General features: G+C 39.9%; 1 protein-coding gene across 21 annotated transcripts in view; it reads right to left on the minus strand.

The window, feature by feature from the left end:
* Magi1 (membrane associated guanylate kinase, WW and PDZ domain containing 1) overlaps positions 1 to 27,413 on the minus strand; it is a 601,293-nt gene that overhangs the window by 241,162 nt on the left and 332,718 nt on the right. For all 21 annotated transcript variants that reach the window (XM_074044157.1, XM_074044156.1, XM_074044153.1 and 18 more), the window contains exon 2: positions 7,932 to 8,048. In XM_074044157.1, coding sequence (XP_073900258.1) covers positions 7,932 to 8,048 — 117 coding nt within the window. The remainder of the gene's footprint in view (positions 1 to 7,931; positions 8,049 to 27,413) is intronic.

The following is a 27,413-nucleotide window of genomic DNA, read 5'->3' on the forward strand; positions in this document are numbered from 1 at the left end:
GTAATATACAGCCTTTTGCTAAAAATAAACCAGCTGATAGAGCAAATGACCAGAGAACACAATGGCTTATGATAATGATTTGGAGATCTCTCAGATGGACTCAAACTCAGCCTTCTAAGCATTTGAGCTGGGAAGTCTCTAAACCTGGTTTTCTTCTTTGGAAAATGGATCTAATAATGACTCATACTTCAAAACATTATTAAAAGGACTAAAGTAAATAAGGTAAGTGAAGTATATTTTTGAGTTTCTGACATTGAGAGTACTCAGTAAACCCTACTTGTTTGTTTTATTATTTTTTTAAAAATTATAAGCATGACATCCGGTGAGTTCTTCAGCCTCCCTGAACCCTCTTTACCTCATCTATAATGACTGTAATACCTGCCTCTCACATTGTCAGTGTAACTAACAAAATGATACTTGTAGCATGCTCAGATTATTCACACAGAGTGATAAATGACAGCTACCTATCTAGTGTAGAATTTAAAATTTTGAGCTCTTGAATCTTAAATTGAAAACCAGTCTAGATAACCTCGAAGGAGAAGGATTGACCAAAGATATAAGATGAGAAAAGGAACTGGAAAGGCAAAAAGGATATGCAGAGCATCAACAGAAATCACTGACACAGACTGGAGCAGACGATCCCTTGTAACCAACGGTGTGATACTCCATCAAGTCATGTGTCACTTGTATTACTAATAAAAGGTACTGGAGAAAAATGACTTTAGATATTTATTAGAGGCAGACTTGTTAATAAATCATATCAAAATTAGACAAACCAGCCCATTCTGGGGCAGATCTGGAAAGCAATACCTTAACAATGAGACATGCACATACAGTTCATTGTGTGGTTCCACAGTGAGTGGGTGCTTCCCTGGGGACAGCCCCAAGAAGACAGGAACTGTCCCAGTCAGGAATAGCCAGGTCTTTTGTGTAACTCACTGATTGGAAACCTCTCTTCTCAGCTGGCAAAAGTTGGAGTCCATGCTGCTGGCCTCAGTGAAGGAGAGAGTCCAGCACAACAAAGAATCTTCCCATGTCACTCACCACTTTTCAGTGTCCCTCCAGGTGATCGTGGGGATGACAATTTCTTTAGCTATCTGACTCTCGACTTTAACTCTAATTACATTTAAATAAAACATATCTTTTCCAATCTCATGATTTTAAGTTTGACACAGAAACCCTTGCCTGGAATATCATGTCATTCTCTGAAAAATAAATTATATCTCACCTCTTTTTTTTTTTTTTTAGTTGACCTCAAGGACTTGTGCTTGCTAGGAGTGACTTGAGTCACTCCATCAGCCCTTTTTCAGCCTTGATTATTTTTGAGATTTTATGCCCAGGCCAGCCTGGATAGCAATGCTCCTACTTGTGCTTCCCACAAAGTTGGGATGACAGGTGTGAGCCACCACACCCAGCCACTTGTTGAGATGGGGGGGGCGGGGGTCTCAGGAACTTTTTGCATGAGCTGGCCTCAAACTGCAATCTTCCCAATCTCCACCTCCCAAGTAGCTAAGATTATGGGCTTGAATCTCTGTGCCTGCCCCATATCTCACCTTATACATGAGATAGGAAAAATATGTATGAGGAGGAACACAGAAAGCAGAGGCAATCTTGTATTTACCCTGCTTTTCATGTATGTGCACTATGCTAAATATCATAAAAAGCATAAAAACAAATCAAAAGCATAAGAATTCACTACCCATGAATCTTTGTTGCTGAAACACCCATTACAGAGGGGGTTCTTAGCAGTACCACACTTAAAGTCGCTAGTGAACATACACATATTCTGTTAAACAAGAAATCCTGTATCAGAGCAGGGACCATTCACTTTCTTGCTGTAATTTTTGACTTCCTTTTTCTCCCAGTCCTGGGGTTTGAACTCAGGCTTCACACTTTCTAGGCAGGTACCCTACCACTTAAGCCACTCTGCCTGCCCAATTCTTGGCTTCTTTCAGGAAGCCCAATAGGAAACAGATGCAGAGCAAATAAGTTTTGATGGAGAAGAAAAGAAAAGGGCAGGATTACACAGTAAGGAGGGGGGATCAGTGGGCTGGGCAGGGCAAAGAGGAAAATACCACAGTCATAGCATAAGGGAAGAGGTCAACACCTAATTGAATACCCAAGAGACCCTTGTATAACCAATGGCATAATACCAGTAACGAGAGAGAATCAAATGAACTTGAGTTCTGGTCCTTTAAAGGCTACCTGCCCTAGATGAGGCTAGAGTTAAAGGTGATATGATAGACAGATGATGTAGACACAGATGTGTATCCATATATGGCACAGTACATGGGATACTGTAGGAGTCTCAAACTGGAGAACTACTGTCATTGTTACAAGTCCCAGGCTAGGCTTTGCAAAAAACCAAGCAGTGCTTTTAATTTCAGACACCAGTACCTTTGGCTAGAGGACAATGACCATAACAGTACTAAAAAAAGTTTCCCAGGCTCTTTATCTGGTCAGCCATATGGATACTGGAGAACTCTCTAATTATGAATTACAACCAGAACCATTCCACAAATGTCCAACAGAATCTGAACACAGACACCCATGTTCCAAGAGACGAAGCTATTTTACAACACTGGCATCTTTATCCTGGCCTCTTGCTGATCAAAAAGTCAAGCTTGTATCATCAGCTCTACGTGTTAAAGACCAGAGTAGAATGGGTTGATTTCATGTAAACCATACTGGAATCAATGGTACTTAAGACAAAATAATAGGCTCAAATACTCCCAGAGGTAATTTACAGCATCATTCACAATAATAAACAATGTCAATGTTAGCAGATGCTGTACCATCTGAATACAGCATCTCCATAAATAAAGACCAGGGTCACCTATGTTTACCACATCAAATTTAAATTGTCTCATAGATCAAATACATTTAATCCCTTTGTAAACTCCGTTAAATCAACGATCAATACTCTCAGGCAGGTTATAGTGGTCTCTGTATCACAGAGAGCCTTGACTTACAAAGTATTAAGCTGTGAACAAGCCTGATTTATCCTTTCTTCCTTTGGATGACCTTGGTCTGATCAGAAAGATGAGCCCCTCAGAGGAGAGCCCAGAGAAGTGGAATTGGGGGTGGGGCGGGGCATGACCAGCATTCCAGAGAAGCAGCGTTGCGTGATGGGCTGATCTTGCTCTGACAGGAGCAGTACAGCAAATGACGAGCCCTGTCAGGTAACGCACTTATCTTCATGGGGAAAGCGGCCATTCTGAAGCAACAATCTCAGATGTTGTCACATCAAGTAGGACAGGAAGTCATAAAACAAGAAGGCTATCAAGACAGGAGGCACAGTGATTCTCAGACTGTAATTAGGAGCTGTGAACGGGCACTCTGGCTCCAAGCTCACGGAAGCCTGGACTTTTTCCCTCTGAGTTCAGATTACCTACTAAGTAATCAGTGACGTCCTTATCCACTGTCTGTGATCCTTCCCAGGGCTCAAGCCTCTGAGAGCTGCCTTGCATTCTGAAAGTCTATGCAAAAGTAGCTCTGAGGTTTCTCTCAAAGGCTAGGTAACCAAGGGGCGGGGGAGAAACAAGAGAAGTATTGTACATCTTTTTCCACGTATTTATATATTCATTCAACAAATATTTATCCTACAGTCCAGTCACCAATCAGGGGTGTGCTGATACTGAGGGAGGTCTAACACTTGCTCCCCAGAGTTACATTCTAATAGGGCAGATAGGCACATGGCAAGCACGGGGCAGGCCTGAGGGTGGGTGGCACTGGAAATGGTGAGGAAGGCACCTGGCCCAATGGAAGAGGCCAGAGAGGACTTCATGGAGGAAGTGACATCTATGCTAAACCTAAAAAGAAGACTAAGAATGGGTCAAAGAGGAAGTAGGGAAACAGAAGAAGTAATGGGTACATTACCTCTACAGCACAAGGTGTGCTGGAGACAGAAAGACTTGGTTTGTATGGCTGAAGCACTCATGGGGAGGGGGTGGAATTTGACAGAATTAGAAGTGAAGGAGACAGGAATATTAATCGGATGATTCTAAGGAATAGAGAAGTGAGATGTTCATGCGCATTTCAAATCCATTTATTTAAAGGTGGTTTTCTCAGAAATATAAAGGAGACCTAGCAGAAAATGACATAAGGCTAGATGTCCTAAGAAAATTATACAATAATTTTTTTAAATGTGAGCACTCATGATTAAAGTTCTATTGCATGCCCCAGTGAATGACTTGAAAATCAGACATTTTCAAGAGTCTTGTTATGTAGTCCAGACTGGCCTTGAACTCACTGTATAGCCCTGGATGGCCTTAAATTTGTGACTTCCTGCTTATACCTTGTAAGTGCTGAGATTATAGGAGTACAGCTCTAAGCCCAGATAAGAATACTTATTTTTAAGGAATCATGACTTACACCACTCCTATCTCCAAGACAAATACTCCATCATTTCATACAGCTAAGCCCTTATATTTGTCAATCAGAAATCTTTCCTTTTTACTTTTACTGCCAATTGTCTGTCTCTATATTAATCAAATGAGGCTATTTTTAATTATATCCAATTTGGGAAGCAGAGTGACATGGATTAACCTGACCTTGCTACTTGCTGACTATGTGGTCTTAGGGACACCATTAACCTCCATTGAGACCCAGCTCACAGGGCTGCTGTGTGTAACTGGACAGATAGTGGTTGAGTTGGGGCTACTATTTCCATTTTACAGATGAGTAAATGAGCCTCAGAGGGGTTATATGACCTGCACCAGGCCACAGTGCTAGCAGAGCAACCCAGACTTCTGACTCATTCTACATCCGGTTCTCTTTTCTGTCCTCATTTTTTTTTTTTTGAGGGTGGTGGTGGTAATTTTCAATGGTAAGCATAATTACATTTCCACTACATTGACCTTTTTCATACTGTAGGAATAATGAAAGTTCCTGAATAAAAGGAAGTGAAGAATAATAACTGTAACAAAAATAGCGTTGGATGAACATATTAGATGAATTACATCGTATGTGAACTATATCTCAATAAAGCTGTTAAAAATTAAAAAATAACAACATCAGTGGGTGAGAAGTGAGTAATGTGGCATTTAGAAGCGGTATAGTTGGGAGGAAGTTAAGTTTGTTGTTCCATCTTCCAAGCTGTAAAACCGGACTGCTGTTATGCACATTGTCTTTATCAAGGAACAGAATCAAATTGAACTCTAAATGGGAATGTCCACCTGAAGTACATTCTGACCATGTTGAAACAATTTGGGAATGGGGAGCTTTACTTTCTTCCTATCTAAAACCCATATGCCTCCTAAAAAGTACAGGAAAAACAGTCTACCCCCTACTATCAAGCACCTGTTCATGAGGTCATCCCTTCTCAAAACACTGAAGTAACTGAGCAGCAGCGGCAGGAAGTTCTGGAATACACAGATTCCATGAACTGGGTTCCCTGTGGCCCACTTACAACAACCTCCAGCCAGGGCTTCTGCATCCATAAGCACAGCGGGTTGATAGAGAGCTCTGCTTTGCCAGTCACAAAGAATCAAAATAAACAAAAATGTGGCCAGAGTAATTCAAGCCTGAAACAGTACCCCAAAGCACCCTGAACTATTCACGTTAAAAGGCATACCAGCCCCAGAAACAGACCTCTCCTGAATTTCCTTCCCACTTTATGGAGGAAATATATAATGAGTTGTTACTTGTCTTTCAGTAGGAACACCATTTCTGCTTTCCAAATTCTTGACTTAGTGGTTTCGTACAAATAGAGCACCAATTCCAAGTGCTTTCTACAAGCAAAGACAAACATGATTTTTCCACTGTTTTTAAAGACTGAGGTCATTTTTGCCCCAATTCCTACATAGTGGTATACTTCAAATGAAGCCATCTAGCTCACAGTCAGGTCCAATAAATCAGCGGAAAAAATAAATGGGAATGCTTGCCAAAATGTAACCATAGTAACACCACAGATGTGTCAAGAAATGGTGTGCTCATTTGCTTCATCCCCATTTCTTAAATTGGAATCTAAGCAGGGCAAAAATTACAACAGAGTACAATCATGAATCTGGAGTTACTGAGTTCTGCAAAACTGCATTCACACTGTGCTGCTTGAAACACAACCCAGGCTCACTATTCCTGTAGGTAATTTAATCTCTCTGTGACTCTGTTTCCTCATCTGTAAAATTGGTGTTAAAGACCTCCACCTTCAAAAGGTTTGTATGAGTAAACCATGAGAGTGTGGTAAAGGCAGACACTCATGCCTTCCTCACATACAGCCTTGTTCTCACTGGTTTACCTTATTATTTTTAATTGTTTTAATCAGTGTTGTGCTGGGGGTACAATGTGACATTTACAAAATTTCTTACAATTTATCATGGTTGAATTCACCCCTCCATCACTCTCCTTTATTCCTCCTTCCCCAATCCCTGGTTTACTTTAATACCTCAGTTTCTTCTCAATAAAGATAGAACGGAAATTCTTGCCCCATCCATAGGATTAGGATTAGGATTTATTACGGAGCTAAAATATATGGAATTATTATGCAGATATTACTGGAATTACAGTTCTCAACTCCAACACTGAAAGACAGAAAAAAGTGAGTACCACAGATTCACACTAAATTAGCATCAAAACTATTCTCTGTTAGATGCAACCCCACCACTCAGTGAAGAGTGGCAACCCTGGGGCCTTGTCCCAAGTTACTTATCTCTTTTCCTCTCAGAGCCCGTTTTGTTAATGAGTAAAATGGATGGGGGGCCGGGCTGGGGGAGGGGGGGAGGCTATTCTAAATCTGACCTCTTCAGGTCACAGTCTAGAGTTACCCTTGGGTCCTTGTAAATCTATGGAGTGTCTTAGATTCGTTCCATTTATTATTTTACAGTAGTATGAGGAAACATTAGCACTATAGCTTATCACTTTCAAAAAACATTCTTTTAAAGAAAACCATTTATAGCAAACAAACCACAGCAACAAGCAGGATAGAATGAACACTGAAGTATTGCTCCTTTTGGTGGGAGGGTTAAAAATGATATTTCTTAAAAAAAAAAAAAAGAGAGAGAGAGAGAGAAACCATCAAACTTTAAAGGACTGAGTAACAGAAAGGAAAAAGTAAAATTTCAAGTACTAAAACTAGAACCATTCTTTCCTTGTATTTTGAATGAAATTAAACACCATGTATTCCCAAAAGTCACATCTTATGATTAGCCTGAACAGAAACACAGTGCGGTAGAACATGGTAATTCCTCACCACAGTCGAGCTGCCAACTTATCTCCCTATAGACAGACACAGGCAGGCACATAGACAGACTGCCTGTGTGCCTTCCTGTGACACAAAAGCTCTGCTTTCAGACTTGTTATGCCCTGTATCATGCTTTCTCAGATTTGGTGTAATCAATCAAATGGGTTTTGGAACTTCTGTTTTTAGTATGTGGAAATCATTTCTTCAAATAACTCTGCCTTATGAGTTTGTCCAACTGGCTGAGTGGAAGAGAAGCATGGGGCAGAAGGGAAGCGTCCACTGCAGTCCCTCTCACCGAAGGGAGAGACCACTAGGGACTCAATGAGTCTCACAAAGGTGAGTCTAAGGGCCTGTGGCCTGGTTCCTCCATTAATGACAGCTGTGAATAACATCTCTGGACCCTTACACTCTGCCAGTACTTTACAAAATGTAAATGTCTCATTCTATTTACCCCCCATGACAGTTCTACGATGCTACCATTACTGGCATGTCCTTCCCTCTAATCCAAAAGTAACCCTCCCAGAGGTTTGCAGTGGTCACCACTGCATACTAGTAAGTGGCAGAGTCTAACTAAAACTCAGGCACACCATGACACTATGTTGTTGGTCCCACTGTCAATTGTGATTTTCTTGACTTGTGACATCATTAGGCGGGCAAGCCACCAAGTGTTCCAAAACCAGCTGTTCTTCTTTCTCCCCCTGAATTCTCACCTATCCATCCAGCAGCAAGATGTCAAAGACTGGCTACTTACAAGGCACAGCGTGGCGGTACAGATTGTCCCTTATGATCTGCTGGAGCTCATGATCTGCAGACCCCTTCTGGAAGCGCTGACTGAGAAAGTGTCGCAGGTCCTTGTTGAGCCTTCCTCCTACAGAACAAACACACAGAACAAACACATCAATAAAAGGGCTTCCTGGAGATCAAGCAGCCCGGGAACTGTGTGTGAGAAAGCTATACACAGCAATTCTAGTCTACCCCTCCTCAGTCACAGGACGGTGTGCACAGGTTTCCCTCTGCAGAGGAAAAGCAAGCAACAATGAGGTAAAGATAAGCCAGTGCTCATGTGGGGCACTAGCTCATAATTCTAGAAGGCTAAAATAACAATTTCATCTAGACTATTACACTGACAATAGGTGCCACACTTAGAGATGCTACTGGTGCAAGAGCACATGACAATCCAGCAGTAACTGTCAACTTAGAAAGTGTTCCTCCAGCAGGGATTCAAACTGGTAGGAATTTACCCTACAAAAGTCTGCTCAGATCACCAGCAGCATTTCCTATAGGATTTGCATAACAGCAAATGAATAAAAATAAAAGCAAAAAACTTGCAAACGGCCCTAAGAGACGGATTCACTGAGGCTCAGGCCATCCACACAAGAACTACTCTGCAGAAGCGAGATCCTCCTGTTGCTGACACTGGGGAGGAACGTGTGGAATACTGGCCAATGTCTCATTCCTTTTTGCTTTTTAAAATTTAGTGCAAACTGTACATATTAATCCTATTAGGGATACCATGTAATGTCTACATGCACATGTACATTGAGCAATGTTAAAATCAGGGCAAGCCTGCTTATCTCCTCAAACATTTCTCATTTATTTATGGCAAAAAAAAAAATCTTCCACAATCCTTTCTTCTAGCTTTTTGAAATGCAGAGTACATCATTGTTATCTCTAGTTACCCTACTGCACAGTAGCACATCAGAGCTTCTTGCCCTAATAACTCTGATGTGGTATCCATTGGCCAACCTCTGCCCATCCCCTTTCATCCCACCCTCCCCAGCCTCTGCTTACCACCATTTTTCTCTCAACCACTATGACACCAATGTGAGCAAGATTATGCAGTGCTTGTCTTTACAATTTAGGGTGGGTGTGTGTGTGTGTGTGTGTGCCCGTGTGTGCAAAGGAATTTAACAAAGGAGAGGGGCTCTGAGATGGGGGATGATAGCTCAGCAGTAGAGGAGATGTTAACCATGTGTGAGGCCCCGAGTCCCACCTCCAGCACCAAAAAATAAAAGAAAATGCAAAATAAAAAAAGGAGAGACCATGCATTTATTAATACAGGGAATCATAACATAATTTGGACATCTACTTACTTTAGGGGAAAAACTTTGAGCTAAGGAAATAAGACTCAGTTCTTTATTTTTACATATAGATAGATATCAACACATACATCTTTTCTTCCTGCATTGCTTTCAAATATTAGGGGTAACATATTGCCTCTTGTTTGTTTGTTTGGTTAGTTGGTTTGTTTGGTTTTGAGGTAATGGGGTTTGAACTCAGGGAGGTGCTCTACCATTTGAGCCATGCCCCAGCCTTTGCACTTCAGGTATTTTTCAGGTAGGGTCTTGAGTTTTTGCCCAGGCTGGCCTCACACTTCAATCCTCCTATCTATGCCCTCATCACAGCTAGGTCACAGTCATGTGTCACCATGCTTGGTTTACTGACTGAGATGGAAATCTGGCTAATCTTTTCAGGCTGGTCTCAAACTAAGATCCTCCTGATCTCTGCCTCCTGAGTAGCTGAAATTACAAGCATGAATCACCACATCCATATTGCTTGTTTATTATTGTTGCTGTTGTTTGAGTCACAGTTGTCTAAGTGGGTTGGTGTATTTATTTCTTTGAAATCCTTTATACTTAACAAAACAAAAGAAAAGCTAACAAATGTGTCACAGAAAAAGATATTTTTTTAAAAACAATCATAATCACAAATTACAGTCTACAGGATCAACAGAAGGTTTATAGCTCGACTTAGCTAGCATTCACTGTTAATGGAGAAAGATGTTTCAATGCCAACTAAAAACAGCATGGCTAAAGTTGTCCTTCCATTTTTAGACAAAAATAAAAATTAGGTAAGAGCATTTTTAGCCTTAGAGAAACAATTAACTATGTGAGAAGATGGTAACTTCCTCATAGTGGTAAAGAGTAAATGAAGAAGAGATGGTTAAGATGATATTCATACTGATCATTATTTTAATGTCACATACATAATCAGATTGCCTGCCACACTTGCTCATTCTGTAATAGACTACAGTAACCCCATTTGAACTATTTTGTTTGAGTTTATACCCAAGGTTCAAGTGGTCCAAAGAAAATTACATACACATGTGTCAATTTTAAGTCACTCAATCACTTACAAACTCTTTACTGAATGAAGAAAACAAACACCCGCTCACCACTATGCCTCTGCAAACTGGAAACTTCTGGACAGATAGTTGGCAAAGGAATATAGATGGATGATCAGTAAGCACATGAAGACATGTTGACGTCAGCAGCAGTCAGTAGAAATGCAAAAATTAAAACACAGTAAGATCCCACTACAAATCCACTGAAATAAAAATAAAAAAGACTGAAAAAAAATCAAATATGTTGGAAAGGTTGGGGAACAACAAGTAATCTCAGGCACTGCCAGCAAGCATATAAAGCAATTCATCCTCTGGGAACACAATTTGGTAGCATCTTATGAAGTTAAACCTTCTCTAGCCAATAGTCTAACAATCCCACTCTTATTTCCATGTGATTAATTTTCATACATTACAAAATAAAAAACATTCAGATGACTTCATAAATGCATAAAACTTCATAATGCATAAAACTTTTGAACAGGTTGGTTAAACTAATTTACGGTGAAAGAACTATTCTCTCTGGAGCAAGAGAAGCAAAGAGTAATTATAAAGGAACATGAGGGTGTAAGGCCTACAGAGTATATGGACATTACTAGGGAATCTTCAATAAAGGTATATGGTGCTGCTATATTTTTTTACAATATCCTGTGAATCTATGATAATTTCAAAGTAAGTTTTTAAAAAGGGACAACCCACACAAGGGGCAAAAACATGAGATTCTATCTGAAAAATAAACTAACGCATGGAAAGGCTGGAGGTGTGGCACAGTGGTAGAATGCCTGCCTTCTAAGCACATAGCCCTGAGTTCAAACCCAAATACTGCCCTTCCTCCCCAAACTGTCCCAAGAAAAGGAACAAAGAAACTCTTGAGGGGAGATTTCAATATAGCATTTCTTGATTGTGGTAACATATAACATGGGTTTATTTGTCTAAACTTCCAGAACCATATGCATAAAAGAAATGCTTTTCATTTTACGTGTTTCACACTGCAAGAAAGTTGATTTCAAAACTTTAAAAATGTGTGTTTGAATGAGTACTATATGTGAGGTGCTGTCCTAGATGCTTAGTTCTCAGTTTCCATGAAGGAGTTGAGCTGAAAGGAGAATAGGCAGTTAAGACAGACAGGCTTGGTGCAAGTCCTGGCCCACTGTTCATGAGCTGATGAGCCCAGCACAAGGCTGTATCTCTGAACCTCCTTTATCTCTTTGTAAAAATAGAACAGTGATATAACAGTGGCTATGTCACATGACCATTGTGAGCATTAAAGGAGACAACACTCAGACAGTGTTTGGCAGAAAGAAAGCACTTAATGAAAGATGGAAATTGTTATAATGTCAAGTGGACAATTGTTGAGGTGAGGGGGAAAGAAGTAAAATCATCCATACATGAACTGTCACTCTTAAAAAAAAAAAAAACAAAGAAAGCACATGAACATAAAATCTAGCCTTCTGACTTAGAGAAAGAGCCAGAAACAACTAATGAACTAATAAAGAAAGGGGCAAGTAAACTAAACAGAACTTTCTCAAAAGAAGAAATTCAAATGGCCAAAAAACACATGAAAAAATGCTCACCATCTCTAGCAATAAAGGAAATGCAAATTAAAACCACGCTAAGATTCCACCTCACCCCTGTTAGAATAGCCATCATCAGCAACACCACCAACAACAGGTGTTGGCGAGGATGCGGGGAAAAAGGAACCCTCTTACACTGTTGGTGGGAATGTAGACTAGTACAACCACTCTGGAAAAAAATTTGGAGGCTACTTAAAAAGCTAAACATTGATATACCATTTGATCCAGCAATACCACTTTTGGGGATATATCCAAAAGACTGTGACACAGGTTACTCCAGAGGCACCTGCACACCCATGTTTATTGCAGCACTATTCACAATAGCCAAGTTATGGAAACAGCCAAGATGCCCCAGCACTGACGAATGGATTAAGAAAATGTGGTATCTATACACAATGGAATTTTATGCAGCCATGAAGAAGAACGAAATGTTATCATTCGCTGGTAAATGGATGGAATTGGAGAACATCATTCTGAGTGAGGTTAGCCTGGCTCAAAAAACCAAAAATCGTATGTTCTCCCTCATATGTGGACATTAGATCAAGGGCAAACACAACAAGGGGATTGGACTATGAGCACATGATAAAAGCGAGAGCACACAAGGGAGGGGTGAGGATAGGTAAGACACCTAAAAAACTAGCTAGCATTTGTTGCCCTTAATGCAGAGAAACTAAAGCAGATACCTTAAAGCAACTGAGGCCAATAGGAAAAGGGGACCAGGAACTAGAGAAAAGGTTAGATTAAAAAGAATTAACCTAGAAGGTAACACCCACGCACAGGAAATCAATGTGAGTCAATGCCCTGTATAGCTATCCTTATCTCAACCAGCAAAACCCCTTGTTCCTTCCTATTATTGCTTATACACTCTCTACAACAAAATTAGAGATAAGGGCAAAATAGTTTCTGCTGGGTATTGAGGGGGGGAGCGGGAGGGGGTGGAGTGGGTGGTAAGGGAGGGGGTGGGGGCAGGGGGGAGAAATAAACCAAGCCTTGTATCCTTGTATGCACATATGAATAATAAAAGAAAAATGGAAAAAAAAAAAAAAAAAAAGAAAAGTTGTATAAAGATATCAGAACTAATCACACATCCAGGTGATACTGATTTAACACACAGTCCATACAGGAACCATTACAGTGGTAAGAAAATTCTGTTTATTAAGGCAACACACAAATGGTTTATGCTGCAATGAAGCCATCACAGCAAAAAATAGGTATTAGCTCAGCAGTTTATATTTATAAGGGACAGGGTTGTAGAGCACAAAATTACTAACTGAAAAACAAATTAACTTGTTCCACAGTCATTAAAACTTGCAACCCCAAATTCATGTAAGTTAGCTTTATCTGAAAAATGAGGTTGGCTGTTTCTTTCTAATATTTTTTTCCCAATATTTTCCTCACTGTAAAAGTAATACAAATTATTGGGGAGTCACTGTTTACTGGGGACAGAGTTTCCGTTGGGGAGGATGAAAACATTTTGGAGATGCATGGTGGTGAGGCTTGTACAATGTGAAAATACATTATGCCAAACACTTGTACCCTTAAAAATGGTAAAAATGATCAATTTTATGTTATGTATATTTTACCACAATAACAAAGTAATATAAATTACTATGAGACTTGAAAAATATGCTGATGTGGGAGACCACACCTGTAATTCCAGTACTCATGAGGTCCATGCATGAGAAGTACGAGTTTGAGGTCTGCCTTGGCCACATAGCAAGCTCTAGTCTCAAAAAAATAAAAAAAAATTGAGCAGGCATGGAGGCTTGTGCCTATAGCCTCTGCTACTCAAGAGAAGGAGATATTGGGTGATCGTGATTCTAGGCCAGACCCCCATCTCAACAAATAAGCTGGGTTCATTTGTCATCCTAGCTATGCAGGAAGCATAAATAGGATGAAAATGGTCCAGGCCTGGCCAAGTATAAATGTGAGACCCTATTCTAAAAAGAAGAAAAGTGAAAAGGGCTTATAGGCATGGCTCCAAGTGGTAGAGTACCTGCCTAGCAAATGTAAGAGCATGAGTTCAAATCCCAGTTAAAAAAAATTTGAAAAATATACAAAAGTACAAGGGAAAATCACCTGTTACCTCATCTGCAGCATACATTTTGTTAATTATGTCCTGTGAATGCATACATATGTACAACATGCTCATATATACCCACATCATAAAATGATAGCCACACATATAAATAATAGCTACCGAGTACAAGTGGCCTTACAATGCACTTAAACATTTGGGCAGATTCGTTCACTCATTCAACAAACATTTACTACATGTCTACAATCAAATACTCTAAAAATACAATAAGGATTGTACAGAACCCTTGAGCAGGAAGAGACAGGGCTGTTTAAGGAAGGGTGGACAGGGTATCTTTTTTCCTTCTTTAGGAGAAAAAACAGCTCTGCAAAGTGTGGGAGAAGGGTATTCCAGGCAGAAGGAAGAGTGTGTTCAACAGGCTGCAGATAAGAGGTCGGCACACCGGAGGAAGAACACAAAACTCAGACAAGGGGTGAATCGGAGTAAGGTTAGAAGGGGACATGATAAGGGGCTTTCATTTTATTTTAAGCACAGTGGGAATGTGCTGAAAGGATTATACGGAGGAGGTCTAAATGTTGGTCAAAAGTTGAGGTTACTTTGCAGCTGTGCAGTGGGCCAAGTATAGAGGCAGTTGACAGCAAGAAGCCTGTATGCTGACCACACAAGAACTGAAAGGGATCCAGCACGGCTCACACCTGAAATACCAGCTATGCCGGGAGGTGGCACCGGTAGCATAAACCAGCGATCTCAGCTATGTTGGAGCTGGAAATAGTAGGATCACAGTCCCCAGGCTGATTCTAGGCAAAAGCTAGACGCTATCTGAAAAATAAACTAAATAGCAAAAGGTCTAGGGGCATGACTCCAACAGCAGAGTGCTTGCCTAGCAAGCTCAAGGCCTTGAATTCAAATGCTAGTACTGCCAAACAAAAGTATTAAAGGGGACCAGCACTACAGTTTGACAATGTGGTGAATGAAGACATCTAATGCCAAGGGGAGTAGAAAGCATCCCAATGTCTGTGGTTAGCCGGTGACAAACAGGCCCCAGCAGAATTGGATGTCTATTAAACATGATGTGTGTAGGATTGTACCATGAATGTGGATTCATTGCCATATTTTCTAACAGTTCTTAAGCACTTGCAATTTATTATTAGTACTCAAAATACAGTTTTAAGAGCTGCCTACTATTTCATTAACTCACCACAACCTATCTAAGCCATTAACCATCAGTAAGTTATGTGAAATCTTTCCACTGAGTCTATCTTCCTTATACAAAATCCACCTGCATTTCTCATTATTTTCTCACAATGCTGGAAGTAGAAATACTGGGCAAAATCCAACAAAAATGTTTTAAGAATCTTGATACAAATCCCCTCCAAAAAGAGTGGATTCACTTCTCTGCATCCTGCTTGATCTTAAATAGCTCAAAGTCAGCAGAGAGACTCATCATATCATTACCAGTTTCACATTAATGGACATTTGGATCCCTTACCTTTAAAAAACTGTAAATCATGTTATAATGGAAAACCCTGAACACAAATTTTTGTTGAAATTCCCTGGAAGAGTGATTACTAGGCTGATGAGCACGGACACTTTTAAAGGTTGAAACACATATTAACAAATTGCTTCCCACAAAGGTTATTTAAGTTTCCAACCAAAATGTGGAGAAGTCAACACCACTCATGCCATGATGACAATGTTGAAATAAGAATGGGTTTTCCCATTTGCTTATGTGACTTTTTAATATCCTACCAACAATTCAAGCAGATGTCAATAATATATGAGAGGCTGCAATGATAAAACTAGGGTTCTTTTAATTTTTAGAAACTACTTCCAGTATACAAATTAATTTGAAGGGTAGTCGGTAGACAAATAATGAATGACTGTCATTATCATGTATACTTAACAAAACCAGACCAAAACAAAAGTCCTGATAGCTAAAAAGACAACAACAAAAACCACACAAATTGGGAGCATTTGATGAAGCAGTTCCTTCTACACTTCCAATTTCCCTTCTCCCAGATAACATTAAAGTATCAACCTTGATCAGAGGGTCAAAAGTACTGTTCTGTAAAGAGCTAAGACAGTATGTATGGTCCAGTCTCAACAGCCCATACAGACTATCCACCTACTCAGCTCTACCCTGGAAGTATGAATGCCAACAGGGGCAATAGGTAAATGAGGATATTTTCTAACAAAATGTTGTTTATAAAAATGGGCAAAGATATGACCCACCACAGCAATTTGCTAACCCCTATTCTGGATGATGGCCCTGCATCCCCAAGTGAACAGTTCTCCATAACGCTTGGGTGGAGCGGCAGTAACCTTGGGCATGGATGGAGGTAGGACAGTGTTTACTGCCTTCCAGGTTAGTCTAAGCCAGTTGTCTTCAAAGTCTAGCTCCATGACCACCACCAAGAGCAATATAAAGAAACTTACCTGAAATGCAGTTTGTGTTTGTTTTTTTAATTCCATCCAAGCAAACCCAGTCAAAAACTGTGAGGGTAGGACTCAGAAATCTGCTTTCATAAGCCTTTCCAGGTGATTCTACCACATGTTCAAGTCTAAGCTATACCAAAGCCCCCTGCAGAAAATGAGGGAATGAATGAGCATGTTTCTATATTTCTCCCATCAGTTCCCCATCTCTCAAAAATTTCAAGTGGTGACATTCACAACTGAGCTGATGACAGCATCTAATAACACAAGCATCCCACACACAACCCCAAGTGTGGGAACCTCATCAGACACATGGAGGTTGGATCTACTCCCCTATGGTAGAAAGACTGGCTATTCCTTCAATCATGTTTCTGTAAAACTTTGTTTTTTTTAGCATTAAAAGAAGAAAAAGAAACATGCATTGAGTCTGTAATGTGGAAGAGGTAGCAGGATAGATTTATGTGTGCTGATGAAACTCAAGAAAATACTATTTACATTTAACGCCCCACATGGACGAGCACAAAACATTTTGCTAGCACTTCAGGAAATCTGCTTTATTATTATTATTTCCTGCCTGCCTTCTCTATGCTTTTTCTCCTGGTGAATCTTTTTAGAACAAATTTCATCCCACAGAGAGAACAAAGTTGAGTTAGGCACGGAAAGAAAAGCAAGCTTAGATTTAAATTCCATCATCTCTATTTTTTCATTATTTACAGCTTTTGTGCTCCCTATATTTATTCTAGTTAAACTCAGATAGTGGAATAACATCTGTTCAGAAAAACACATAAAGGATTTATATAGAGAAAGCAGAAAGACAATGGTCCCCTGTCAGCAAAGTAATACAGCTGATGAGAGCTTATGGCCAGCCCAAATAAACAGCTGTGTATTTTCACTAAAAGCTGAAGTTAGATGTGTATTACAAGTCCCTCACTAGAGTTGGAAGACATGCATATGCCTGTGCCCTTCAAGAAGACAGCAGCTTCTTGAAAAGACACTATGTCAGAATCTAACTGGACCTACTAGACTTAAGACAGGACAATGAACTTTTATGGAGCATTGTTATATACAACACTAAGAGAGAACATTACAACCCTCACTCAAAGTCAATGAGCTTGGGTCTATGACCAGTTCCATGTTGTAGAAGAATAAACAGGATCAGAACTTGCCCCCTTACCTAGATAGAAAACAACATCTGTAGGACGAACACCCAGGGGCTGGTACTATGTCATCAATCACATAACTGTGGGAGGGGAGGGGTCCATAATCAGAACAAGGATAAGGACAAACTCAGAAGCAACAACTAAGAAGATAAAGGCAAACACATTCTTTCAATATTCAAGTTCTTCCATTTGTAAAAGTTCTTTTTTTTGGAAAGCCCTCCACAAGCATAGCTGGTGTTGCAGGAAATTTTTTGATATGACAAATGCCCCTACAGAGTGTGGCTAACCAAGGGCACGCATTGAAAAGCAATGGGTCCCAAGCCAGATTTGACTAGCTCAGGTCTGGGCTCCATATTCCCAGCTTCATTAGGCAGGTTGCTGAGCCCTTCTTAGCCTAACCTCCTCACCCGTAAGGAGGAACAGGAATGGCATCTGCTTTAAAGAAGAAGCTGAGTGAGGTCAAGCATTAACCCACAGAGCACAGAGCAAGTGCCAGTACACTGTTTTCTTTAGCAAGGGTCATCACAATGCAGTGTTGTAAGCTTGACTGGATCCCGAATTTGATCAAAACCATACAATAAAAGATGTCTAAGACTCAGCTGGGGAAATGCTGAGTATGAACTGGAATTCTGATGGTGTTACCAACTGAGTGTTGCAATGGGGCAGTTGTAGCCAGGCTTATAAGAAAAGGTCATTGTTGGGGAGCAATGCTTGTGGATCTGGGATGCAGTGCCATGGTATGTACAGCCTGTATTTATGTAAGTGCAACAAAATGGAAATATGTATGACTATGGAGACAGGAATGGATTTAGCAAGATATGAAGAGCTGGGGATATCCATTATGCTGTCCTTCCAACTTCAATACGGGTTTGAAATTTTCCAAAATATAAAATAACATTATTATTTTCCTATAGCAGGTATACTCACTATGAAACTAGAAAAACTCAAAATGAAAAGGTTGACTGTTCTTGCAAACTGCCACATAACAGGTGTCCCAATGTGTCTCTCAACATGCACCTGTGAAGAAACCAAGAAAGTGACACCTGACTAGCAACAGCTTCCAAAGATGCTGAGCCAGGGCACAGAAGCAAGGTTCATTCTCAGGAGCCAGCCAGGGGTGAAGCTTTCTAGTGTAGGGTTTCAGGACTCCAGACAAAAAGGACCTTTTCAATGTTTTTATGCAAATACAACTGAGGCCCCATTGGCATTCCTAGCCTCAAACACATCCATACTAATTAAGACAGCTGTTCCCTTAGCCTCAAAGTCTCACCCCAATTTATTCTCAGAGAGGAAGAGATAATCTGGGAGGCAAAGTGTATTCTAATACAGTCTGATATCCTTCATGCAACAGTTGGCAGGGGCCAGAGTTCCCGGTGCTCTGACCTACACTGGCAAATCGCAGAAAAACAGCATCACAGCATGGTCCACTACTGCAATTTATACCAGACTGTGAGAAGGAAGACGACCGGGGATACACACGTCATTGGATGGGTCTGAGAACAGTGAGCCAGTTTCCCATCAGCACGACACCCTTAAGAGATTATTCTTTCCACACAGTCCTGCTGTAATTGTGTTTCAAAGTGAAAAACAAAAGGGGGGAAGAGGATGACTGGTTAAGAAAGAGTAACATAGATGGGGTGAACTTGATCAAAGTATATTATATGCATGTTGTAAATATCATAATGAAAACCCTTTGTACAATTAATTTATCCTAATTAAAAAAGGGGGTCACAAACAATAGCTAAGATCCCAAGGGGAGAGGAGGGGAAATGGGAGAGAGAGAGAGACAAAGAGGAAAAAGGGGAGGAGGAGAGAGAGGGGAGGGAGTAGAGAGAGAAAGAGAAAGAAACCTGTTAGGTGACCATAGCTCTGTGCAAAGTTCTCAAGTTGTTTTATACACTGAAAACCTATTCAGTTAAAATTCTTAACTCATTAAGATTTGCCTATCTGAATCAACCACAGCTCCGTTTAAAGAATATGGTACATAGTGTACCTGTTGAAAAAAATTTAAGGGAGAGTTTTTACTTCATAGGTGGATCACCAGATATTTCTAATCTCCAAAATTCTATAAACAATTATAATTTTCACGCTCTACTATTTTCACTCCCCTTCCCTGCCGTCTTCCAGCTGCTATTCAAAAGTGATTATAAATAATGGGGCTATAAAAAGCCATTCAATAATTAGGACACTCGCTGGCCATATGCCAACCTCGACCACGAAAGGAGATTTATAAGGCAACGCTGTCACATCTGTCAGCCTGGTTTCCCCTCTGATGAGTTCTTTGGTTGCAGACTAGCATTACTCTCAACAGCCATTTTGGGGTTTTTTTTCCCTCGACTGCAGAGACCAACAAGCCAAAGGACCACAGCTTTTTAAACTTTTAGTTCAATGAATTAAAAACCTAAATAGCCATTTTCTGTCTTGGCAATTTACACATCCAGAGGATGAAAAGCATAATACATAATAAACTTGATCAAGTCAAACAAAGACTCAATGAAATCAGAGGACAAAAAGGAGGAATAAAACTCAAACCCTAGCTGACCAAATCTCAGCCCCTCAGCAGAAGGCCTTCAGTAGACACTTGTGTAAGCCCACTGCACACTTTGCCAAATTGCTAAGATTCTGTGTGATTTGCACATACTTCAGTGTACATGCAAGTCTTCCAGTATAGGGCCAATGACCAAGTGGCAGCAGAGCTTAGTGTGGGGTCCACAGGTGTGATGAAATGTTCACAGTGGCTGATCAGAGTCATTATCTGATGACTCTGACTTCGCCCTATCTAGGTTGTTGCTCTGTCTTACTGTTCTACAAAGCAGTTCTCACTCTTTGACCTCATCTCATTCACTTTCCTTTTTTTCTTATTTGTCAAGCACACACCCACACACACCCACCATTAGAGTTTCCTATGAGATCTAAGACCCTCTTAACGAGAGACCATTATTGGTTTCTCTTCTACCTAACTACTTTGAGCTGAGACTCAGATATTTTTTGTTTGTTTGCTTGTTTGTTTTGGTGGTACTGGGATTTGAACTTAGGGCTTTGAGACTGCTCTCCCACTTGAGCCATACTTCCAGCCCTGAGAATCAGTTTTTCCTGCCTTTGGACTAGAACTGAAACACAGGCTCATCTTACGTGTCATGGCTGCCAACCTTCTGACTAGAACTACCACTGGCTCTTCTAGGTCTCCAGCTTGTCCACCTCAGTTCTAGGGATGTGTTAGGCTCTATAATCACATGTGTCTCACTCATTCTCCCCTCCCTTCTCTCTCTCTCTCTTCCTTCCTTCCTCCCCCCTTTTCCCTCTCTCTCTCTCTCCCTCTCTCACACACACACACACACACACACACACACACACACACACACACACACACACACCCCTATTGGTTCTGTTTCCCTGGAGAACCCTGAGTAGTTTATCATCTGCCTCTGGCAGTGCCAACACAGCACGAAGCACTGCACTCGGTGCCTAATGAATGTTTCTGGAACGTCTAGTAATCTGGCCATAATTCAGACGTCTGCAAATGAATAGGCTGGAATCCACAATTCCAGCATCTCTCTTATTCTAAAAATCTCCAGTACTTACCTTGCTTTCCCCTTTCCATTCCAAAGAAGCCTCTACCCTCAGAGGACCTTCAAGTGTCCTCTACAAAAATTAATTCAGCTGTGTCTCTCAGCCAAAGGAACCAAGCACTCTCCTAGCTAATGAGCTCAGAGTGTTTCTAACAGACCCCTGTGACATACGACCCTGTCCAAGCATACTTGCCACTGCCTTTCCTGAAGCAATGGTATAGAATGCAAACAATTCAAACTCACCTGTATGTCTGCTCACAAGAAGGGATCCAATAGCTGAATTCTTTCAGCTTCTCCTCCACAGGTATTGCTTATATACAGACACATTCACTCCAATCCTAACATAATGTTTTTAAAACTGCACCAAACATGCCAGATCAGCCCCAAACCCCCAACTACTCAGTGCCCTATTGAGTAAGCAAATCCTTGACACTTTAATTACCAAAACTTAGAAAGCAAACATATGCCAGGGGAACAAACTGAAGTGTGTCAACTTCTGCCTTTGGGAACAGGGACACCTTCTTTTGGGTTGCTTGATTTCAGACCAGTCCTTAGAAGAGAGATGTTTACCTTTAGAAATCAAAGTGACTTTATGTAAATTTTGCAATGCCTTTTGGGACCAACCTGCACCCTAGGGAGATGCCAAACTTCAACTGAGAATGTTTGCTTTATAAAAAGCCTGTATGAACAAAATAAAATTGACAGTGACTAAGAGCTACAGCAAGAATGTGGTGAAGGACCTTGGTTTACTAGAGTCCCATGTGGCTGTACCAAGAATAGTGGGAGCCTCTCTCCTAGAGTTCTAACAGCAGAAGACCAGTTGGCTTACTCAGAATGTATGTGGTAACCTGCGGAGGTCCAGGGATTACCAGGCAGGGGTCTTAATCTGACTCAAGTTTCATTAGAATCACCTAGGGTATGCCTAAAATAATATCAATCCCTAAGCCCCCACCTCAGACCAATTAGGTAAGAATCTATATGATGGGACTAGGCTGATTAAATTTTTTTAAAGTACTATTTTTAATAGATTTTAAAAAACAGAATTAAAATAATTTCTTCTAGCAATTCCAATGTGTAGCCAGGGTTCTAAGCATAGGTAGCTTCTGGGATCTGAAATCACAGTAGATTCACTAATTGTCAGGAGGCTACGAGGAGCCTTCTGTTTATAGAGCATCCGTCATATCTGAGATGAAATACCCTTAGCTTCAAACCTGAAGCACAAGACTCTGAACCAGGTGCAGAGTGGGATGGGAGTAAGGAACATCAATGAGAAAGTGAAAAAAGTCTAACACTCTCTTAGAGTCACAGCTCTGAGAATTTAAATTGGGTTGCTGCCTGCCATGACTAAGGAAGAAAACTCAAATTAGCTGGGTAGAAATTTCATCTCAAAAAATCAGGAGACTCCAAGTGACCAGTACTTTTGATGTCTCTCACTGAGCCTCTTTCACACAAATTCCCAAGAAAAGCCATCAGCAGCCTATATGCAGTTTCAAGAACAGACATCAAGTGGAAAGTGTGGGCTAGGGGCTGGAGGGACCAAGGTTTCCACCTGGCTGTGATCTATGACAAAGGGCAAGGTGAGAAATGGCCTCCTGAGTTCACAGATGTGAGGCTTTCCCACACAGAAATCACACTAACATGTCTTACAAGTTGCCCAGGCTGACTTCTGAAGCAACACCAAGCACCGACCCATTTAGAAAAACTAGAGCAGATGAAAGGACAGATAGAAGGCCCCCCCGAACTAAACACAACTCAATGTGACTGCTGTGAGCTGGGTAATTATTGCATTGATGAATTCTACACTCAAGCTCACACCAACCCATGTGCCACCTCAAAGGGGTATCTTCTGCCACCAGCATCAACACATGCACTCCCATAATCAGATCAAGCCCTCAGTGATCAAAGGAACCATCAATTTCCTTTAATGAGATATTATACTGCCATAGATCAGAGGTACAGGTGTTATAATGACCATACCCTCTGTCTAAAACACTCCAGGGAGTGCAAAAGCTTCAAGAATTTTTCATCAGCAAATTAAAACTATGTGAGCCCAGCAGAAAACCACTTTTTTCATACAAATACTAAAATCAAAATGTTTTTATTCTGGCTTACCTAGACATCTCTCCTGGATATGTAAGTTCTATTTATACAGTGAAGTCACACTGGTATCTTAAAAGTTCAAGCAAAATCAAATTATGAAAGTAAGCCAGTTATGCTTTCTTCCGTTTTTCTCGATAAAAGAAGACTAGCTTAACATTTGCTTTCCTCCCCATAATTAGAAAGGTTCTGGAAAGGGAAAATGTAGTCAAACAAGCTTGAGCAGAAAATAGCTTAAGAAAAATAAGTACCACATATAAAAGAATAACAATTAAGGAATAAGAGCTCCACGTCTCATTTGGAAGGTATTACCTGCTTAAGAATTAAAACACGCTTTGTGCTATCTCTAGAGAAGACTTCTGTTCCAAAACTAGGGTCTAATGTTTGAGTTGTGCACGCCAAATCAGCTTGAAGAAACAGAAGGCTCTGCTAAGCTTTAGCAGAACAAGCCCTAACATAATATGCCAGGGAACACGTTTGACAAAACAGAAGTAGAAAAATATTTTCAAAATCAGTTCTTGGCTTAAATATAGCACTTGGCACCTCAAGTGCACACAGAGAAGCAGCTCTAACTTGGTGGCGCCATGTGACTTTCTGAACTGCAGTAGTCCAGATGGTGGGGCTGGTTATTCATTTCTCAGCTCCTCACCCTCTTTGCCCTCCCACTGCTGACTTCCCAGTTCAGGGTCTTTTGAAAAGGCTGGAAAGAAAAGAACCTGATAAATGCAAAAGACCTGTTTTCTTAGTAATTAGTATCTCCTTTAAAATCTTCATATTACTAGGAAGCACCTCATGCCAACTCAACAGCTCTTGTTATTAAGTGTTCTGGATTAGACAGCCAAGTCACTGTCTCACCTGCTATCTACAAAAACTAAAGGGGCCATACTTCCCTCTCTGGGAAGATGGGGCACATTTCTCTTTTCCTCCCACTAAGTACAGCCAGAGATCTTGGATATCATCTATAAAACAAACAAATTCTGAAACAGAAAGAGAAGAAGGCAGACCACAAAGGGATCTTGCGATAGCTCTCAACATTGGGGATTAGCTTCATGGTTTCTCTCACATCTTGTATACCCCAGCATTGGAAATGAAGATGTTGGCAATTGGTTAAAAAAAAAAAACAAAACAGAATTGGAGAAAAAAAAAAGCCTGCTCTCTCTAATTAAAAACAAAAACAGGAAACAGGAAAGAGGTAAACTGGCAAGAGAGAAAACTTTTAGATGGTAACTGTTCTACTTCAGCCAATCAGTACAGAAAAAAATATATATAGTTCCACTACCACCCAAGCCAGCAATGACTGAGCAGGGAGCCTAGACTTCCAGGCTGTAATGGGGTACCCCAATTCTGGGCTCCAAACTAGGGCAATGTCAGAGAAGACTGCATAGAGAAAGAGAATTTTCAACTCCACAGGGTGGAATCTCTTGTCCCCACTTCCTCTTACCCCAATTTGTGCAATTCCCACAAGAACCCAGAACTACTGCCCCACCCAGCAAGAATAAGAAACTACTTTCCCTGCTTAAGGTCAGTGGAGGAAGAGAAGCCAGGAACCCCCGCAAGCAGGGGGTTCTCCCCCTATCTGGCAATAACTAGGTGTCATTCCTCCTAGGAATGTCACTGCTAAAGCAGTGATAAAACAAAACCACTTAAAACCAAAGATTTAAATAAACAGTCAGAATTTCATAGAAGTCAAAATGCCCAGGCTTTAATAGAAAATCATTTGTTACACCAAGAATCAGAAGAATCCAAGCATGATGACAATCAACAGATACCAAGAGTGCGATGAAAGAGATGGTAAAATTATCTGGCAAGGATTTAAAAAGTCACTATAACAGTGATTCAAAGAGCAACGGTACAAGTGCACTTGCAATCAATGAAACAGTATAAAGTCTCAGCAAACAAAGAGAAGATAGAGTTAAAATAAATGGAAACCTTACGACTATAAATTATGACCAATGAAAATTTTTTAAGTGGATGGGCTCAATAGCATTATGGAGGGAAAACAGGAAATGATCAGCTTGATGAGTCAATACCAGTCAATTTGGAGATAAAACATTACAATTTATCCAATCTGAAAAACACAAAGGAAATAATTGGAGGGAAGGAGGGAGGGAAGGAAGGAGGGAAGGAGGGAGGAAGGAAGGAATGAAGGATGAAACCATGTCTCAAGGATTGTAGGCCCATAACCAAAGATCTAGCATTTGTGTCACTGATGTCCCAAAAGAAAGTAGAGAGTAGAACTAAAAACAGACTTAAAGAAATTATAACTGGAAATTTCTCAGATTTACCAAAAGTTTTAAACATACAGATTCGAGAAGGTAAGAAAACCCAAAAACAGGATAAAATTTTTAAATTCACACCAAAATACACTGTAATCAAATTTTCAAGTACTAAAGGAAAACAAATGAAAAAATGAAAGCACTGAGAAAATATGACACCTTATATAAAGGAGAAAGGTAGAGTGACTGAGGAGTTTTTCTCAGAAACCATGGAAACCTGAAAGAAAGGTGCACAACGTTTTTCAAGTGTTGGAAGAAAAGAACTGTCAACACAGAATTCTATATCCAGGGAAAATATTCTTCAGGAATAAAGGGGGAATCAAGACATTCTCGGATGAAGAAGAGTTAATAGACTTTGTTGATAGCAGACCTATCCTAAAAGGATGACTGATGAAGTTTATGGACTAGAAAAGTCACTATAAAAGTAGGAGGAATTCTGTAATAAAAGAAAGGAAAAAAATAGAACGCAAAGAGCAAAAATATAGGTAAATGGTTCATGTTCCTTTTCCCCTAGACTTTTCTAAATGGGCTCAATAATTGAAATAAAAATTATAACGCTAACTGATATGACTTTACGTGTACAGAGGGTAAATTTTTCAGACAACTGTATTATCAATAGGGATGTAAAGGAAGGTAAAGTTTTAATAACCCGCCTGAGCCAGTAAACTGCCTAAAACAGTAGACTACAAAAAAATTAAATATATATATATACATATATATAAAATAGCAAGAGCAGCTACTAAAAAGGTTACAAAAAGAGACCCTCTAAAATATTTGAGATAAAAGAAAATGGAAAGCTACAAAAATACTCAGCCCTCAGCAAAGCAGGTATATAAATGAAAAAAAAAAGATTTAAGCATTAACATGTCAATAATAACATTATATGTAAATGGACTATACAACCTAATTAAAAGACAGAGGTAGCACAGTAGAGTAAAAAGCAAAACCCAGGGGGGAAGAAAAACTAAAATAAAAAGCATAACCCATATATATTCTGTCTATTAGAAACTCACTTCAAATGTGGTGCTACAGGCATGATAAAAATAAAAGATTGCAAAAAGTTATCAAGAAAACATAAATCTAAAGAAAGCAGGAATGCTACATTAATACGAGATAAAGTAGACTTCAGAGCAAAAGGGTAATACAGAGAAAAGCAATATGTAGTAACGAAAGGATCAAACCACCAAGATACCACAATTTTAAAAGTGTATGCACCAAAAAGGAGAAGTACAGAATATATAAAGCAAAAACATAAATAGACCCTAAAGGAGAAGACTTCAATATCCCTCTCTTAGCAAGTGATAGAATTAGACAGAAAACTAGTAAGATATAAAAAGGTCAACATCTTCAACCAACAGGATCTAACAGATACTTACAGCACACTCCACCCAACAGCAGGCACTGCTTTTCAAGTGTCTGCAGAACATAAACCAAGATTCCTTTACAACCTGACTGATAACACAGTTGTCTGAATTGTTTATGATAAAGCAAATCCCAACAAATTTACAAGAACTGAAAGTGTGGAGTATATTCTGTAACCACAAGGTTAGAAGTCAATAAGAGAAAGCTATGAGAAAAACCTCCAAACACTTGGAAACAAACATTACACTTTAAAAACAATTACTCACGGATTAAGGAGACAGTCTCAAAAGAAATGTTTTAAAAACTGAACTGAATAAAATTATAGCATACAAAAATGTGTATAACACAGATTAAGTAGTGCCAAGGGAAAAAATGTACAGGAGTTAGATCAGTAAAGTACAAAAGTCTCAAATCAATAATCTCTCTTGGTGACCCAAAATACACAAAAAGTAAAGCTAAATAAATGCAAACATGGAAAAGCATAATAAGAACACAAATGAAATTAAAAACAGAATAACAACAGAGGAAATTTAATGAAATAGCTGATTCTTTCAAAAGGTCAAACAATTGGCAAATTTCTAGAATAAGACAGAAAGGAGAAAA

Source organism: Castor canadensis, chromosome 10, assembly GCF_047511655.1.
Source record: "Castor canadensis chromosome 10, mCasCan1.hap1v2, whole genome shotgun sequence".
In the NCBI taxonomy this organism is placed as follows: domain Eukaryota; kingdom Metazoa; phylum Chordata; class Mammalia; order Rodentia; family Castoridae; genus Castor; species Castor canadensis.